Source organism: Heptranchias perlo, chromosome 7, assembly GCF_035084215.1.
Source record: "Heptranchias perlo isolate sHepPer1 chromosome 7, sHepPer1.hap1, whole genome shotgun sequence".
Taxonomy (NCBI): Eukaryota; Metazoa; Chordata; class Chondrichthyes; order Hexanchiformes; family Hexanchidae; genus Heptranchias; species Heptranchias perlo.
Window position 1 is genome coordinate 51,220,892 of NC_090331.1, and position 17,643 is coordinate 51,238,534.

General features: G+C 42.8%; 1 protein-coding gene across 2 annotated transcripts in view; it reads left to right on the forward strand.

Moving 5' to 3' along the window:
* Positions 1 to 269: 269 nt before the first annotated feature.
* LOC137323707 (cytoplasmic dynein 1 intermediate chain 2-like) overlaps positions 270 to 17,643 on the forward strand; it is a 168,897-nt gene continuing 151,523 nt past the window's right edge. For both annotated transcript variants that reach the window (XM_067987526.1, XM_067987527.1), the window contains exon 1: positions 270 to 287. In XM_067987526.1, the coding sequence (XP_067843627.1) occupies positions 286 to 287 (2 nt within the window). In that variant the 5' untranslated portion in view covers positions 270 to 285. The remainder of the gene's footprint in view (positions 288 to 17,643) is intronic.

Here is a 17,643-nt window from a genome sequence, read left to right on the forward strand (position 1 = left end):
TATAGAATGAACTTACTGGTTTCCTGACCTCCTGTCAGTTTGACAATTTGCCTGCACTGGGTGTGTGCCAGACAATCCAGCTAAAATCAGGAACTCACTACATGGGACAGGCTCAGACATAAATGTCAAATGAGACTGTGATTTGAACTTTGTTTTCTTAGTCCATGGTACAGCGCACTAGCTGCAAACTAACTGGCTGGCCTCGTCTGAAATATCTTAATGTAGTTTTATATTTCCCTTCAGAAATATACATTTATCAGATCTACTGGGAATAATCTACAACAAATGTGAGTATATCAAAGATATTAACAAAATTTAAGATACATTGGGGGAAAAATTTGATAGGGGCCGTTTTTGGACGTGGGTAGCCGGAGCACTTACCTGCAATCGGCGTCCCTTTCCAGGCCTTGCATGTGGAACCAATACAATTTGCATTTTCCACAACCGGAGAGAGCTCAATCTCTTAAAGGGAGGATGTTTCTTAGAAATCTCTTAAAGGTAGTTGGTACCTATTATTTGCTGAAAATAACAGTCTACTGTCTGCACGGAGTCTGAATGGAGATCAGACATCGCACACGTAAAACACAGATGCAGGTCCCATCCCTATGTTTACACACTGATGAGTTATGTTAAAACATTGAATAAAGTTTGCGCACTACTAAATCCCACATCTTCCAATCTGCACGCTAGACCTCACCAATCTGCCGATCTGAGTTGGTACCAGGCCTGCGAGAGTGCATGCACCAAGGTTCTCTGCTGATGCACTAATGACCTTGGGTGCAAGAGGTGGATAGAAGGAGGGACTTCCTATATCCGCAGTAGGGGCAAGAGGCCCTCCAGACATGTACTCAAAAGGCAGTGGGAGGCAGCGGGGGGGGCGAAGTCAATGCCAGTCGCACAGCATCATGAACATGGATGCAGTGCAGGTAGAAGTTCAATGCTTTGACATGAGTGGTCAAGGTGAGTGAGATCAACTGTCAAGTGGTGTCTCCTACCAACTGCACCACACATTACACCCCCCATCACCCACATACCAATAAACTCTTTCCATCAGTACTCAACTCTTCCAGTCAGATGCTTCCTCTCACCCTTACACATTACCACTGTTTCAAGCCACCCACCCACAACTCACAGTCCACACATGCTGGCAGCTATTCAACAATGACAGGCACATCACCCAGACACACGTCCCGCTTTCTTGCAGGAGACGATGGCTCATATCAAGAGGCAGCACGTGGCAGTGGCATTTAGCCCCTCGAGCCTGTTCTGCTAGTCAATGAGATCATGGTGGAGCTGTGACCTAACTGCATATACCAGCCTTAGCCCCACATCCCTTGGTTCACAGAAATCTATCAATCTCAGATTTAACATTCACAAGTGAGCTAGCATCAACTGCCGTCTGCAGAAAAGCGTTCCAAACATCTCCCACCCTTTGTGTGTAGAAGCATTTCCTAACTTCACTCCTGCACGTCCTGGCTCTAAATGTTAGGCTGTGTCCCCGCGTCCTAGTATTGAAGTCTAGGAGATCTCCAAAAACAGTTGCAAATGTCTCGGCAGCCAGAAGCAATAACCTAGCCACTAACCTGTAAATCCTGCATGGTCCCTTTAAATAGCACTGGTTGGGGGTCCTCCAGACACTCTAAGACATGTTCAGATGGTCAGGGTTAAGACTGTGCATTGAGTTGAGTGTTAAGTCCCAAAATGGTAGCTATCACTTTAAATCAGCGTTGCCCACTGATTAAAACAATTTTCTCCCTACATGGTTGCGCATCCAAGACGCCATCTTGGATGTCGGAGAGGCCATGTAGCGCCGAAACAACGTGCGCTACACGGCCCAATTTAGTGCCCCTAATTTAAATTCATGATTATGCTAAGTATGTGAACTAACCTTTTAAAGCCTAGTACCAAAATCTTCCATGTAGTAATTTTAGCAAATTCATTAACATGTTTACAAACAATGGCTCTGATTTTGGTCTTTGGCGTACATCATGCAGGTGGTGGGCAGAGTGATAACAACACCTGGCTGATGTTGTTGGCGAGAGGCTCAAACCATTTTGATGGTCAGACCTCATTTAAATGGGGTTGACGAGCTGCCTGTGTATTTGAAGCACTGACAGATAGCTCGCCATTTGGGAGAGTGGGAAATCCATCAGGGCAGCCACTGAGCATGGGACTGCAGCAGCACTTTAAAAGGGAGAGATTGGTGGGGGGTGGGTGAAGGAGGATATAATTTAAAGGACTGAGGGCTTTGCATGAAGAAGCATGGAGGGCAATTCAGGTAATCCTGAAGCCTCAAAACTGCCAAGTCAGTAAAATAATAATGTTCCCGACCTTCTACCATCCACAAATAGTGAGCAGATTTACCACTGAGTGGGTGCCTTGGTGGTGACAATGAAAATGTTATAAACGATGTCACAAGACCCCGATTTGCATGGAATTATGAGGCTCCCGACTGTCTCTGGCGGGATTTTGGCCGCCTAAATCAAGGCCTGCTCGAAAATCGCATCGAGTGGGCCTCAAGCAAGAAGTCGGAGGTAAGTTTATCTTTACTATTTTCATCTCACTACTGCCCTGTTCACACTCAAAATTGGGGCGGTAGAGAGACAAAGATCGCCACCAATGAGTTTACAAATTTGTTATAACTGCCATGCAGAGGGAAATATCAAGGTAGATTTTATTTATGTCTCCTTTTCTCCCTGCATAGTACTACATGCAGTCAGCTTTTCCAGAGGGCGGGGGGTTGAATTTGGAACTTCTGCCCATAACTATGTGACTGATTACCAAGAACTTTGTACATAGCAGGGCATGAAGGACAGAGTCCAATTTAACGTTCCATCTTAATCCTGTCCCATTTAATGTGAAACATTCAACATAATAGTGCGAAGGGAAACTGACAAAAGTTACATTGATGCTGGCAGATATAAATATTGTACACATCAGTGATTTAAACTGTGTATAAGACCAGCATTGGTAGCAGCTTTTCTGTCATCTTGTCTGGGCAATTTTGTACGGTTCAGAGACACATAAATAAGGAAAATTAATACGTCTATATTTTTGATGAATCAGATGAAAAAATGTGAATAAAATAATATATGAAAGAGTTCATGATGCTCATTGGAAGATTACTATTTGACTCCAGAAAATTTGGAAGAGTTTTATAATAATTGATAATGTAAGTAATAAACAAGTAGAACTGTCTCTTGAAAAACAGAAGCTTCATGAATGCATACTGTAAAAGTTATATTCAGATATGACAAATGGAGCTTGTTTTCTGCTCAACTGCATGTAATTTTATTACTACCTCTTGTGAAACTGATTTATTTTGATTGGATTCTATGTCAGCTGCCTGTATATGGCAAATGTATTTTGGGAACTAATCATTAGGAGCACTGAACAAAATGTTTGCATTTTAAAAAGGAAAAGATTAGAGGGCTACTTTCAGGGCTGATGAAGAAATGGGCTGCATTCTTAGCCATACGTATGTTGGTTGCATGGTGGACCTGCTAGATTCATTTTAAGTAAGAGTTTTCAAAAAAAATGTTCATGATGCGGGTGGGCATCACTGGCATTTATTGCCCATCCGTATTTGCCTTTAACTGCATGGCTTGCTAGGACACTTCATAGGACAGTTAAGAGTCAACCACATTGGTGTGGGACTGGTCTCACATTTAGGCCAGATGAGGTAAGGATGGCAGGATTCCTTCCCTAAAGGACATTAGTGAACTAGCTGGGTTTCTACAACAATCTGACAGCTTCATTGTCACTTTTACTGGTACCAGCTTTTTATTTGTAATAATATTTATTTCCAGATTTTTTATAACTGCTACGTGGCATTTGAACTCACTGGATTATTAATCCAAGCTCTGGATTACTAGTCTAGTAACATAGTCACTATACTACTGAACCCTTGTGGTGATAATGTTCCCATGATTATATTAGGTAGGGAATTTCAGGCTATTTACCCAGTGATGATAATGGAACAGCAGTATATATCCAAGTCAGGATGGTATGTGAGTTGAGGGGAACCTGGAGGCAATGGTGTTCCCATGACATTGAAGGGGTGTGTGACTCAATAAAGTAGCAGTGGTGTAGTGAGGCCATGGAGGGTTTTGTATATTAAAATGAGAATTTTGATATCAATGTGCTGAGGGAAGGTTGGGAGGGGGTAATGGAAGATGTCAAGGTTAGGAGTGAGATGTAAGTGGGACTTAGTACAGGATAGGATGTGGGCAGTGGAATTCTTGGTCTACTCTTTGTGTAAACCCACTGAGCCATCAAGGGAGCCCAATCCTTTGTTTTGTTTTTACCAGTATGATGTATTAAATATATAGAATGATGCGATTGTATAATCTGTGACTGCTGTTTCCTTGTAGTAAGTCTTCAATGTTCTGTTTTCTGACTAAAAGAAAAAAAATCCCTCTAATGACATCAGCAGAAGTGGTTAAAGCCAGGGAAGGGTTTAGACATTAACTTACACAATATCTATCAGCTTAGTTTTCTTTGATCTGTTGTAAGTACACGCAGGATGTAAAATTATTTTAATTAAAATAGTATTTGTGGTGTCAAAATGTTTTTTTGTGTGTTCAAGCTGAATGCAGCCTGTAAACTTTCTTTCAATTACATTTTAAAAATTAAAACTACAGTTAATTAGATGGCTAACCCCAGCGTAAACAAATAATATATTGAATGTTTATGACTTTGAAAGACTTTAATACAGTGTATTAAATTTATGAAGGATTTTCTTTCATAAATTTAAGTCCATAAAAATTACTTTAATTTAGTCTTTTTAATTAACGCTACAGCCAGACAGAAGTCAGTTTTAGTGCAAACAGATATTGGGTATTTACAGCTTTAATAAGCAATGATGTAGAATATATTGGTTGGATGTTCTTTATGGGATCAAGATGAATGCAGACCGCAATTTTACATAGAATTACATAGAATATATCTTTATTTATTTTTATTAAGTATACAGATAATTAGAATTTTAAAAAATACCAACCATGAAATTCCACAGGGGTTCTGCTGATTTGTCACCATAACTCCAGTGGGAGACAGGCAGGACCCCCTGGAAAACATTGGAGACTCAGTTATGCCAAATCCCCACTGCTTCTGGGATTTTCCTCAATCCCTTATAAGGGGCGAAACTTCCATCCATGCTTTACAAGGCAAATGAAAGCTGGGAGCAAAGCCAAGGGTGAGGGCTCCCTATGCCAAGAATTCTCACTCCTCTGGCTCAATGGGAACCTAGCATTGTAGTAATGGCTGGTATATTAATTGAATGGAGGCCACTTGCCTGTTTAAACCCCTGGAGACTCAAACATTTTTTGGAAAAACTGGGCAGATTGCACCCCTCCCCGCTCAGAGGGTCGATAGGACGATTGCCAATGTCAGGAGGCCTGGGCAACCACCCTTCCAGGGCGTACCAAGACCAGAATTTTGATGAGCATGGATCAGGTAGGTGCTAACGATGCACCCAAAGTAACACTTGCACCTAAAGCCCTATGCTAATGAGATGACTTCCCATTGGCCTCCTCAAACTCCACAGGGTCAACACTTGAACAAACCATCGGTCTCCTATGGCATTGAACAGGGTAGATCAGAAAATATGGTCTCTCTCTTAGTTGTCTCTCTTGTCTTCATGTTTCTGTTTCTCTCTCTCACTCTCTCTCTCTACTCTTCTTTCTATTCCTTTTCATTTGTGCTTCTCCATAACTTTACTTTTTTCTTTTCTCTCTATTCTTTTGTGTGCAAGATGGTCAGCGGCATGGTGTGGTGTGGAAAGGATGCCACCAATGTCTGCAGGCTGCGTTAAGGGTGTGGGTTGCAGGGAAAATATGTCTCTCAGGTGCCCCCTTCCCATCCCTCCCACAATCACTCATGTTTCTCCCACACCCTGGATCCCATCATGTCCCCTATCTCTTCACGTTCCCTCTACCTTTACCTACCATGCCCTCACTCCCATCACTAGCCATCCCTCTTTCCCTTTGAACTGCCTGCTTAAACTTTTGTGACTGGAAGCCTGTGGCCAGTGGGGTACCACAGGGATCTGTGCTGGGGCCCTTGCTGTTTGTGGTCTACATTAACGACTTGGATATGAATGTAAAAGGTATGATCAGTAAGTTTGCTGATGATACAAAAATTGGTAGGGTGGTAAATAGCGAGGAGGATAGCCGCAGTCTGCAGGACGATATAGATGGGTTGGTCAGATGGGCGGAACAGTGGCAAATGGAATTTAACCCGGAAAAGTGCGAGGTGATGCACTTTGGAGGGACTAACAAGGCAAGGGACTACACAATGAATGGGAGGACCCAAGGCAAGACAGAGGGTCAGAGGGATCTTGGTGTGCAAGTTCACAGATCCCTGAAGGCGGCGGAACAGGTAGATAAGGTGGTAAAGAAGGCATATGGGATACTTGCCTTTATTAGCCGAGGCATAGAATATAAGAGCAAGGAGGTTATGATGGAGCTGTATAAAACACTGGTTAGGCCACAGCTGGAGTACTGTGTGCAGTTCTGGTCGCCGCACTACAGGAAGGATGTGATCGCTTTGGAGAGGGTGCAGAGGAGATTCACCAGGATGTTACCAGGGCTGGAGCACTTCAGCTATGAAGAGAGACTGGGAAGATTGGGTTTGTTTTCCTTGGAGCAGAGGAGGCTGAGGGGGGACATGATTGAGGTGTACAAAATTATGAGGGGCACAGATAGGATGGATACTCAGGAGCTTTTTCCCTTCGTTGAGGGTTCTATAACAAGGGGACATAGATTCAAGGTAAAAGGCGGGAGGTTTAGAGGGGATTTGAGAAAGAACTTTTTCACCCAGAGGGTGGTTGGAGTCTGGAACTCACTGCCTGAGAGGGTTGTGGAGGCAGGAAACCTCACAACATTCAAGAAGCATTTGGATGAGCACTTGAAATGCCATAGCATACAAGGCTACGGACCAAATGCTGGAATATGGGATTAGATGAGACTGGGCTTGATGGCCGGCGCGGACACGATGGGCCGAAGGGCCTCTATCCGTGCTGTATAACTCTATGACTCTCTATTACTCTAAACCATGTATCTTCACCTCCCCATCCGCTGTGACTTACTTTAACCTTAATCCTTTATCCACTGCCTCAAAGGGTGAGTGGTGAGAAGCCTGTGATCATTCTTCCAATCTCCTGGCCTACCCTCCCTTCTTATTGGTAAAAGATGCTTGGTTTGCTTTAAAAATTCAACCTGCATGTGTTTTTTTAAAAAAGGCAATCAAATTAGAATGAGGAAAGATACTCTGTCTGTCTCTATCAGTGTCTCTCTGTCTTAGTTTCTGTCTCATAGGTGTTACTTTTTTAACTGACAACAAAACAGTTGAAAGCAAGTCTAGGTTAGTTGGCTTCAAAATTCAATTGATATTTTTCTTGAAAATTGAGCTAACATCAACATGAGCAAACACACTCTCTCAGTTTAATACACTTTCTGAAGTTAATAGAATGCAAAAAAAAGCTACAAAAGCGGTGTAATCAGTAGACTGTCATATTGTCTCACACACACAAATATGCACAAATCCTCATTATTTTAAGAAGTATAGTCAATATAAACATTGAGCTTTTGAAATTTGTCCTCTAGCATTTCTTCAAATAATTTTCAAAAACAACTGAATGGTACTGATACATCCCATGATTGGACTGCAGAATCTAAATTCAGCTCACAGCTCTAGACAAAAAGTATCAAGTCCAAGTGTAGGCTTTTGGGAGAGTCTGAGGTCTCCAAGTAAAATTTTTAATCTAGGCATTAAAAATCACAAAAAAAATTCACTGGACAAATTTAATCATCTTATTGTGAAGTAAGTATTTTTTTAAATTTTGTTTAAACCCTTATTTTGAACATTAAAAATTTCAGTTATTGAGAAAAAATGATGGGTGAAAAAGTTTCAGATGAAAAATTATCTGAAAGCATTTTGAGAAATTTGCAGGGAAAGGACAATACAGCATCATTCAGTGGCCAGATTCCACAATTACAGGGTGACAAATTTACATAGGCAGTTTCCAATATAAATGTAGACAAGAGAGCTTATAATGGAAAAAAAGTGTGACAAAAAAAGTGACAATAGGAAGTAAGGTTTTGTAGATTGGAAGTGTGCGTAAACATAAGATTTATCTGATCTTCCATGATATTGCATGCAGGGAGTCAAGACCAAGTGTAGTATTCAGATGGAGCAAGATTAGTGGCAGGGGATATCAGGACCGGGCCACGCAGACATAATTCTGTTATTATTTTGAAGTCACACTTTCTATCCTTACTTTTAGATAATGCTTTAACTTTATATTATTATTTATAGTTAAAAAGCCAAATATATGGCAATTTGAGAAACAGAGAAGTAGAGTTGGTTGGAGCATAGGTGTTTCTGTGAAGTATAGGCTAAGGAGCTGGAAGACACAAAACTGAGGCACTAAAGCACCACCAGTGGAAAGAGTAATTACAGCGTGACAAGTTTACATAGACAGTTTCCATTATTAATGTACACACAGGAACTAATAATTGAAAAAGTCAACAGGATGTGAGCGCAGATGTAAGATTTGTATATATATATTTATATGTATATATTTGGGCTCCCAAATCAGGAGGATGAGCAGCAGCAAGGAAGGCAGCAAAGACCTGCACAGGCTGCAAGAAGAGGGCGAAGGAGGCAAGAGCGCAGGAGGCCTTACAGCATGCAGATCTTCAGAAACAGAATATTATACCTGAACCTCACAGAGAAGCAGTGTGTAAGGCGGCTGTGTTTCATCAGGGAGACAGTCACTTACCCCCTGAGGGAGCAAGAATTGGAGCCCAGCTTCAGGGCATGCACTGCACAGCCTGTGGTATCAAAAGCCACCATAGCTTTAAACTTTTATGCCTCTGGCTTCTTCCAAACTGCTTCTGTTGACATCAGCAATAGTTCATTAATGGCAACAGTTCATTAGCTTCCCCATGAAGGTTGACAAGCAGGAAGAAAGTGCACTGGGATTGGCCTGCATTGCTGGATTCCCGCAGGCTCAGGGCATCATAGACTGCACGCACGTAGCATGCGTGCTCCCCACCGTGTACCAGCAACAGGAAGGGGTTCAATTCGCTCAATGTTGAACTTATTTGTGACCACAGGCAGTGAGTAATGCAGGTCTGTGCCCAGTTTCCTGGCAGTTGACATGATGCTTTCATACTGCACCAGCCCTCAATGCCCTTTCTGTTCTACCCAAACCAGCTAGCTGCTGGGAGACAAGGGCTATCCCCTCACCAGCTGGCTCATGACTCCTGTCAGGGGCTCGGGCACAAATGCAGAGCGCCAATACAATCAGAGCCTTGCAACAATAAGTGTTCTGTTTGAGCAAGCCATTGGCAACCTGAAACAATGGTTCCATTGTATGGTCAGCTTGTGAGGTATCCTTCAGTACAGCTCAAAGCGAGTGTCAAGATTCATAATTGTTTGCTGCAAGATTCAGAATCTTGCAATACAAAGGGGAGATGCCTTGGGGCTTCCTGAGGTGAAAGAAATGGAGGAGGAAGATGAAGAACTGGAACCAAAGGATGCAGAGGAAGAACATGACTGCCATTAAACCACATAAACACCAAATTTTTAAACTTAAAAACAAAACTCTATGAAACATAAAGGAAGAAACAAAACAGCTGCTTAATCAGAGTCTGATAAATGCACACTACTACATGCAGTGGCTACTGAGTTTCTGCTAGGTCCTCATCATCATCATCTTGCTAGGTCATTGCTTGTTCCTGCTTATCTTCCACAAATACGCATCTGCCTCTTTATGATGGCCGTATTGTGCAGCATGCAGCATACCAGCAGTCCGCTTCATTATGCTTCTGTCTCTCAAAAGTGTGCCATTGTAGGTTTTTTGCTGGAGATACGGGGGTTGTGTAGTAGTGTCATGAACCACATTTGGAGCCAATAGCCCATATATCTGAGGAGCCAACCGTCCAACTTGTTTGCATCCTGATTAAAGAACCCATCATTTCCTTAATATACGGCCATTATGGGCACACGCTGGAAACCTTGGGGGAGATTTTGAGGCCTCCTGCCTAGTGGGAATGGGGCCACAATTTCCACTGTTGCTGTGGCTGTCGCAATCTTACTCCGGCGGAGCCTACTCCTGGATGGCTGGAGTGCCTGCCCTTTTAGTTTGCAAATTAGGCTCCTGCGATGTACATAGGACCTCATTTTCTACTGTAGGACTGGGCAGAACATGTGCTGTGCACACACTGTCTGGTATAAATTGGCGGTCCTGCCGAAGAGGAGCCGACAGGTAAGTTTTACTGAATTTTTGTGTGGCCTGGAGGAGCAGGAATCCCACCCCACCCCAGATCTGAACCTCATCGTCCATGGACCTTCTTCTGGCTCGGAGCCCAGCTAGGCTGTTAGATGTTGCGGCAGACAAAGCTGGGCGCTCGCTTTCTTCCCGCAGCCCACCAGCCAAATGCTAATAAGACCAGCCCTCAAAACAGGGTCTCCTGCCAGGACTATCGGGTGGTCAGTTCTGCCACCTGGCTGCTCAATGTCCGCACTGAGGAAAATCTATCCCCATGGATTGATTTGCATAATTCTTTCCTCGGTGGTTGAAGACCATTTGGATATTAATTGAGTTATATTGTTTTCTGTTATTGAATACTGTAGGATGTTTCACAGATACTTGAATGACCGCATGGATACAGTCAGTGATGTCCTTTATCCCAGAAATGTCACAGCTTTTGAAAAATTCTTCTAGTCTTTCCTGCTGCTGCATGCCAGCACTGATTTAACATGTTCACCTGCATTTTGAAACATAGCACCTGTGAATTAGGTAATGTAGTGATGAAATGCAAATTGACTGATTCTTGCCAAGTCTCCTACCATTGCTGGGAAGCAAGCTATGGCAAAAAGGCTGGGTGCCATTGTCACTTTTATGCTGCCAATATTTGTTCATGCTGCTCCTTGGTTGCCAGCCAGGTTCCAGGAAATGGCACAGATCCTCTATAGCTTCCTTGGCCTCCTCACACATTGCTGCTCTACAAAGTCATGGTAACTGTGTCACTGGAGGTAGATCGGTTGTTCTCTTTGTGTGACTTCATATTTTCCTGGCCCTTCCTCTATTGTCCTTTTCCACTAAAGTACAACTTTCAAGAACTGCTGCTGTGTGGATTGAAGCAATTGAGTCACTCTTTACCATACCTCCTCTACTCCAAGCTGAACCTCTGTCAGATCTTTCCACCGATTGAATGTTACCTTTATAGTCGGCATCATTAATTTGATTCAATGCAAGTTTGTGAAAATTTGTACCTTTGCCCTTGGTGTTTAACAAGATATTAATGCGGGTTCTGTGTGTTAATATATATTAACTTGGCTTGGTCCAAGAGGAATATTAGAAGTATGGGCAAAAGGGCACTAATGTTCCATGCTGACATAAACTTAGTGTGTCAGTTAGCCCTAACGCACAAAGCAATTTATCCCGCATTATCTTCTCTGATATTCAGCACCATGTTTTAGGGGTTTATGGTTTTAAGTACAAGAGTTAAAATGTGTTTGCTTTTTGACATTAAATATTCCTTCAGAGATAAACCTTATATGCAGTCTGTCATTGTACCAATTCAGAATGCTGATATACAAGATCATGCCAACAGTTCCCAATAAGACAAGTTTCTGAGGTAAGCCAGGCCTTCAGAAAGAAATGGTAAATGGAGCATGCGCACTTCCTGACATAAAGATAGGGTAAACAGTCAGACAAGGCACCCCAGGTTGCTTTCATGCACCTCCGAATGGGATATATACAGGTTAAATGAATGGGCGAGAAGGTGGCAGATGGAGTACAGTGTGGGGATATGTGAAATTATCCACTTTGGTAGGAAGAATAGAAATGCAGAATATTTTTTAAAAGGTGAGAGACTAAGAAATGTTAGTATTCAGAGGGATTTGATTGTCCTTTTACATGAATCACAAAAAGTTAACAGCAAGCAATTAGGAAGGCAAATGTTATGTTAGCATTTATTGCAAGGCGATTGGAGTATAAGAGTGAGGAGGTCTTGCTGCAATTATGTAGGGCTCTGGTGAGACCACACCTGGAGTACTGTGTACAGTTTTGGTCTCCTTACCTAGGGAAGGATAGACTTGCCTTAGAGGGGGTGCAATGAAGGTTCACTAGATTGATTCCTGGGATGAGAGGGTTGTCCTATGAGGAGAGATTGTGTAGAATGGTCCAATATTCTCTGGAGTTTAGAAGAATGAGAGGTGATCTCATTGAAATGTATAAAATTCTTAGAGGGCTTGACAGGGTAGATGCTGAGAGGCTGTTTCCCCTGACTGGGGAGTTTAGAACTAGGGGGTTATAGTCTCAAGCTAAGGGGTCGGCCATTTAGGACCGAGATGAAGAAAAATTCCTTCACTCAGAGGGTTGTGAATCTTTGGAATTCTCTACCCCGGAGGGCTGTGGCTGCTCAGTCGTTGAGTATATTCAAGACTGAGATTGAGGGATGAGGGACTTCAGTTACGTGGATAGACTGGAGAAGCTGGGGTTGTTCTCCTTGGAACAGAGAAGATTGAGAGGAGACTTGATAGAGGTATTTAAAATCATGAAGGGTCTAGACAGAATAGATAAAGAGAAACTGTTCCCATTGGCAGAAGGGTCAAGGACCAGAGGACATAGATTTAAGGTGATTGGCAAAAGAATCAAAGGTGAGATGAGGAAAAGCTTTTTTACACAGCGAGTGATTAGGATCTGGAATGCACTGCTTGGGGGGTGGTTCAGGCAGATTCAATTGTGGCTTTCAAAAGGAAACTTTATAAGTATATGAAAGGAAAAATTTGCTGGTCGACAGGGATAGGGCGGGGGAGTGGGACCAGCTGGATTGCTCTTGCATAGAGCCGGTACAGACTCAATGGGCCGAATGGCCTCCTTCCATGCTGTAACCTTTCTATGATTCTATGATTCTATGATAGATTATTGGACACTAAGGGAATCAAGGGATTATAGGGATAGGGTGGGAAAGTGGAGTGGAGGTAAAAGATCAGCCATGATCTTATCGAATGGCGGATCTATTCCTGTTCCTATTTCTTATGTTTTTATATTCATATTTATAATGGAATTACCTAAAACAAACTTTTCAACCTGTAATTGCACAATCTGGCCACCAGATGGCAGGGCATTATCTTCACTCCACAAATTGCTCAAAGTGGTTTCAGATAATTTTTCCTCTGAAAATCTTTCACCTGCCATTTTTTTCGCACTGATTGAAACTTCTGTGGACAAAGTAAGGGTTTAAACAACATTTAAAAGATTTTTAAAAATTAAATATTTTGTAATATGATTAAATTTGTCCATTGAACTATATTTAGTGTCTTCACTAAAGCATTTAGTTGAAGGCCTCAATCTCTCCTTGGCGATGATATTTTTCCCCAGAGCTGTCACACTGTGAGCTGAATTTGGATCGTTTAGCCCACTCATTTGCAGTGTACCTAATTTCCCAGGATGCATCGGTGTCAACTGTATGGAATATTTTTTGTTAGATTCTAGCAAATTTGTGCTGAATTGTTTTTCAAAATTATTTGAAGAAAAATAGAGGTCAAATTTCACAAGCTTTATCAAAGTAAAATTTATATTGAGGTTTTTTTTACATGGAGGTGGTTGTGTCTACATTTGTGTGTGGATGTATCTGTGTCCGTTGAGGGTGAGGGGACTGTTAGCCTTTTGCCACCCATGGGGTAAGTGAGTGGGATTGGGGGGGGAATGAAGGGAGGGTTAAGGGTGAAGTGAGTGACAGCAGGGTGAGGAGGTGGGGAAGATACAGGGGATGAGCAGGTAGTTCAATGGGGAAGAGAAAGAAAAGATGGGCGTAAGGAAGTGGTAGGAAGAGGAGGAGATGGCGTGAAGGTGAAAGGATAGGAGACACATTGAGAGGGAGGCCATGGGGGAAGCACAAGCAAATGGGGGTGGGGATAAGAAGAGAGCACCTGAGGGCCATTTTTGCCCTCACCCTAAATGCAACCTTCAGACATTGTTGCTTTTCCTGCTACAACATGGGTGATGGAAAAAGAAACCTTAATTTCAAGAAGGAACTAGACAGGTTCTTGTCAACAAATGGGATTCAGGGCTATTAGGAATGCACCTAGGGGGAATACTGTGGGTTGTTGGGCTAGATGGACCAAAGATCTTCTGCCTGAAACTGTTACTATGCAACACTCACCTCCCATCCAAAAGGAAAAAGAAAAGAATAAAAAGACAGAGAGATAAGCAAAAAGAAGAGTTAAGAGAGAGAAGGAGAGAAAGAGAAACATAGAAGCAGAAGAGGAGCGATAGAGAAATAGCAACAGGAAGATAACAGAGACAGGTAAGAGGGAGACCATATTCTCTGATTAAACATGTGCATCTGCACAGAATATCAACTCACTAATCTTATTAAAAATCTTACATCTGTGCACACTTTTGGTCTACAAATTCTTATTTCCTGATCTTTTTGACAAAGTTTTGTGTCAACTCATTTCCATTATAAATTCCCTCATCCACAAAATAGAAACAGCCTCGATAAACTTGTCACTTTGTAGTTGTACAGTCTGGCCACTGGGTGGTGCTGTTTTATCTTTTCCCCACAAAATGCTTTCTGAAAAATTTTCATCCATCACTTTTCTCAGTTACTGAAATTTTTAATGTTCAAAATAAGAGTTCAAACAACATTTTTAAAAATTATATATTTCGTAATAATAGGATTAAATTTATCCACTAAATAGTCGTTTGTGTTTTTTCAATGCTTTGGCAGATGATTACTGCAAATCGAGGCTCCTCTGCCCAAATGAAACTGGGACAATAGGCCCGTTAGCATCACTAAGGTACGTGAATGTTTGACTAACTGTAATGTTGGCTGCTTGATTGGCAGCACCTCAATCACAATATGTTATACTTCCAGTGGCACTGCATGAAAGAAGGCACGCCATGGTGATCAAGAGCCAGTGCAACCTGATTGGCTGCATTTGCCAAGATCCCACTAACCACATCTGCAGGCCCTGGTGCAACTAAATGCTATTGAGCTTTGGGAACTATCTTCTCAGGATGTGGACCAATAGAGAGGGAGAGGCCATGCCAACAAAATGCGGACTGAGCTCCAGTATGGCGTAAGCACACCTGTCAGTAGCAGGAAGGGTGGACAAGGCCAAATTCAGAGCCATTTTCAGAGGTGAGCTCCTCCCCTTTATTACAATAGACGAACTGCACATGGAAAATGTCCTCAGGAAGGCAGACCTTCAAGGTGCTTGACTGCAATTCAGAAAATTAGGCAAGTCAGTGGATCTTTAGGGCTGAGGAATTTGGCTTGCATTGAGGGTGGCCCTAAAGGCTCTAGCTTGCATTAACGACGCCTTGAAAGTGCTGATGCAGAAAGTACAGCAAAGAACGGCGGCCCTCCTGTACATTTTCAAAAACTTACCTTTATGTTGAGCTGTGGGTGGCAGGAGCAATCCTCCCAGCTCCACAGCATTCTTGAAGATTGCGGCCAGCCCATGATCGCCCGCCCCCCACCCCATCTGTTCTCCTGCCTCTCCATCCCCCACCTTCCAGGACCTATCTGATGGCTCACTGATGAGGAGGCAGCCGACCCAACTTCATCCTTGTGGAACAGGTGAGCTGCCTTTGGTTGCCTGATTGATGTTCGCAGCTTGCCAACAATATGCTGATGAGGCCTGAGGTCCAATTTGAGGTGAGCCTCGGGCCTCGAGCTTCTGGCCTCAAGCTCCCAGCGCAGTGCCCAGCGCTGAATGGCACCCATTTATCAAATTGGAGGTGAAAATTGCATGGATGATGATCACTGAGTCAGTAATGAAGTGTCCCATGTCCACCATACCAGGGAACAAATGACGAAAAAGAGAAATACTAAGGTAAGTATGTATATGTGGGTGTTGTTCCTCCATATAAGGCGTGGGCCCAATATAAATGTTCACCTGTTGTATCCTCAGGGAGATAATCTGCAAAGCATGTACATAACATTCACCCCTTTTCCAGTGCTCTTTCATTTAACAGAATTTGCACAACACATTTGAAATGGGGGGAATAATAGTGGGAACTTAGCACTTCACTTGTCACCAGCAAAAGAGTCATGCCAGAAAAAATACCAAGCAAACTAATGTGAGAAGGCCTGCTATGGAGATAAGGTGGCTGTTATGGGTGCTCAGGCACTTGCTAGCATCTTCATTACTGTGCTTGGCCTGCAGGCCAAGGCTGCTCACAACCATTGAGTGAGAACCAGCACAGAAAATTGGCTAAGTGTTCTGAAGAAAGTTTCACAGTATGAAGAAATGGCCCTGACCCTTTTAGCGTGGGAATCTAAATGGCATTGGAAAGGGTAAGTTTGGAAGCTAGGTGCCAGCACCCAGCAAATATTCTTCATTTGTTATGATCCTTCATACCCTGAATCTGTGTAAATCCTCCCAATAGAAGCTACCATTGCATGATGCATTAAAAGAAAAATGCTCTTATCTAACTTGCAAGCTATTTTCTGAGGAATGCATTATAAATCTTACTTTATTTCTCTTCCTTTAGATGAGGAGGTTAAAGAAGATGTTCTACAGCCCCGGGCACTTCACAACATATTGTTACAAGCATTCCGCCTGCCCCAAGCTTGAGCACAGATACTACAGCCCCAGAGAATGTAGGTAGGGAGTGTGAGGAATGTGTGCGGTGAAGCAGAAATCAGGTGAGGAGGAGCAAGTGGAGGTGGCAAGGGAGCAAGGAGACAGATTAGAGCAGACTACAAGCCCATACTATTTGAGAATAGTATGGGCAAACAACTGGTATCCTCCTGGACCTGCCTTCAGACAGGAGTTGATGCAGAAACAGAAGGGTTTTTCCACATCTATTGAATCTATCTTGAGCAGCTGGCAGATAATGTGCAGCACTGCACCTCTGATATCACTTTGGTCTTATGAGAGGGATTTACTCAAATACATTGTATCATGGAATGAGTAAAATCTTCATAGCCACTTGCAAAAGACCCCCAAAGCAGAAAGGGAACTAACTCAAACTAGTGTTCTCTCATGAGTGCTGTGACTTGTGCTACTGAAACCTTGGACACCCAGTTACAGGAGTTTGTCTGTCGGATTGCACAGACTTGGAGATTGTTTGAAAAGATTAGTGACATTGACGACAGCCTATGGACAGCTGTCCGTTAGATCGCAGGGCATCAAGCTGGGTTTCCCAGTAAGTGCAGGCCCAAAGTAGCAATGCAAATGAGGGTAGGAGAGGGGATGCTCAGCTTCCTGTCTCATTTGTTGGAAAAGGCACTCACTGGATACCCCAGCATAGGGGCATCAAAAAGATGTGGCGCTGTGGCCTGCCTCCAAACCCCATTAACTGTAGGGTCTGTGGAGTTCCCAATAACAGGCTGAATACTTTCCCATTTCAACGCATTTGTGAAATTCGGCAAGGAGCCTCTTCTGCATGGTTTAAATATTGAAATGAGGCCCATGCATTGCCTGTACCGTGTTTCTTGCCTCAAATCACTCACCGCAAAATCGGCCACGGTGCAATTCAGGTGCATGAAGTCGGGCACCTCATAAAATTGAGGCTATGTATAATAAATGATTCTGTTTGCTTTTTTACATTTATTTTTAAAGTAAACATATCCATTGCAACAGCTTTATGAATAAAATAATAAATAT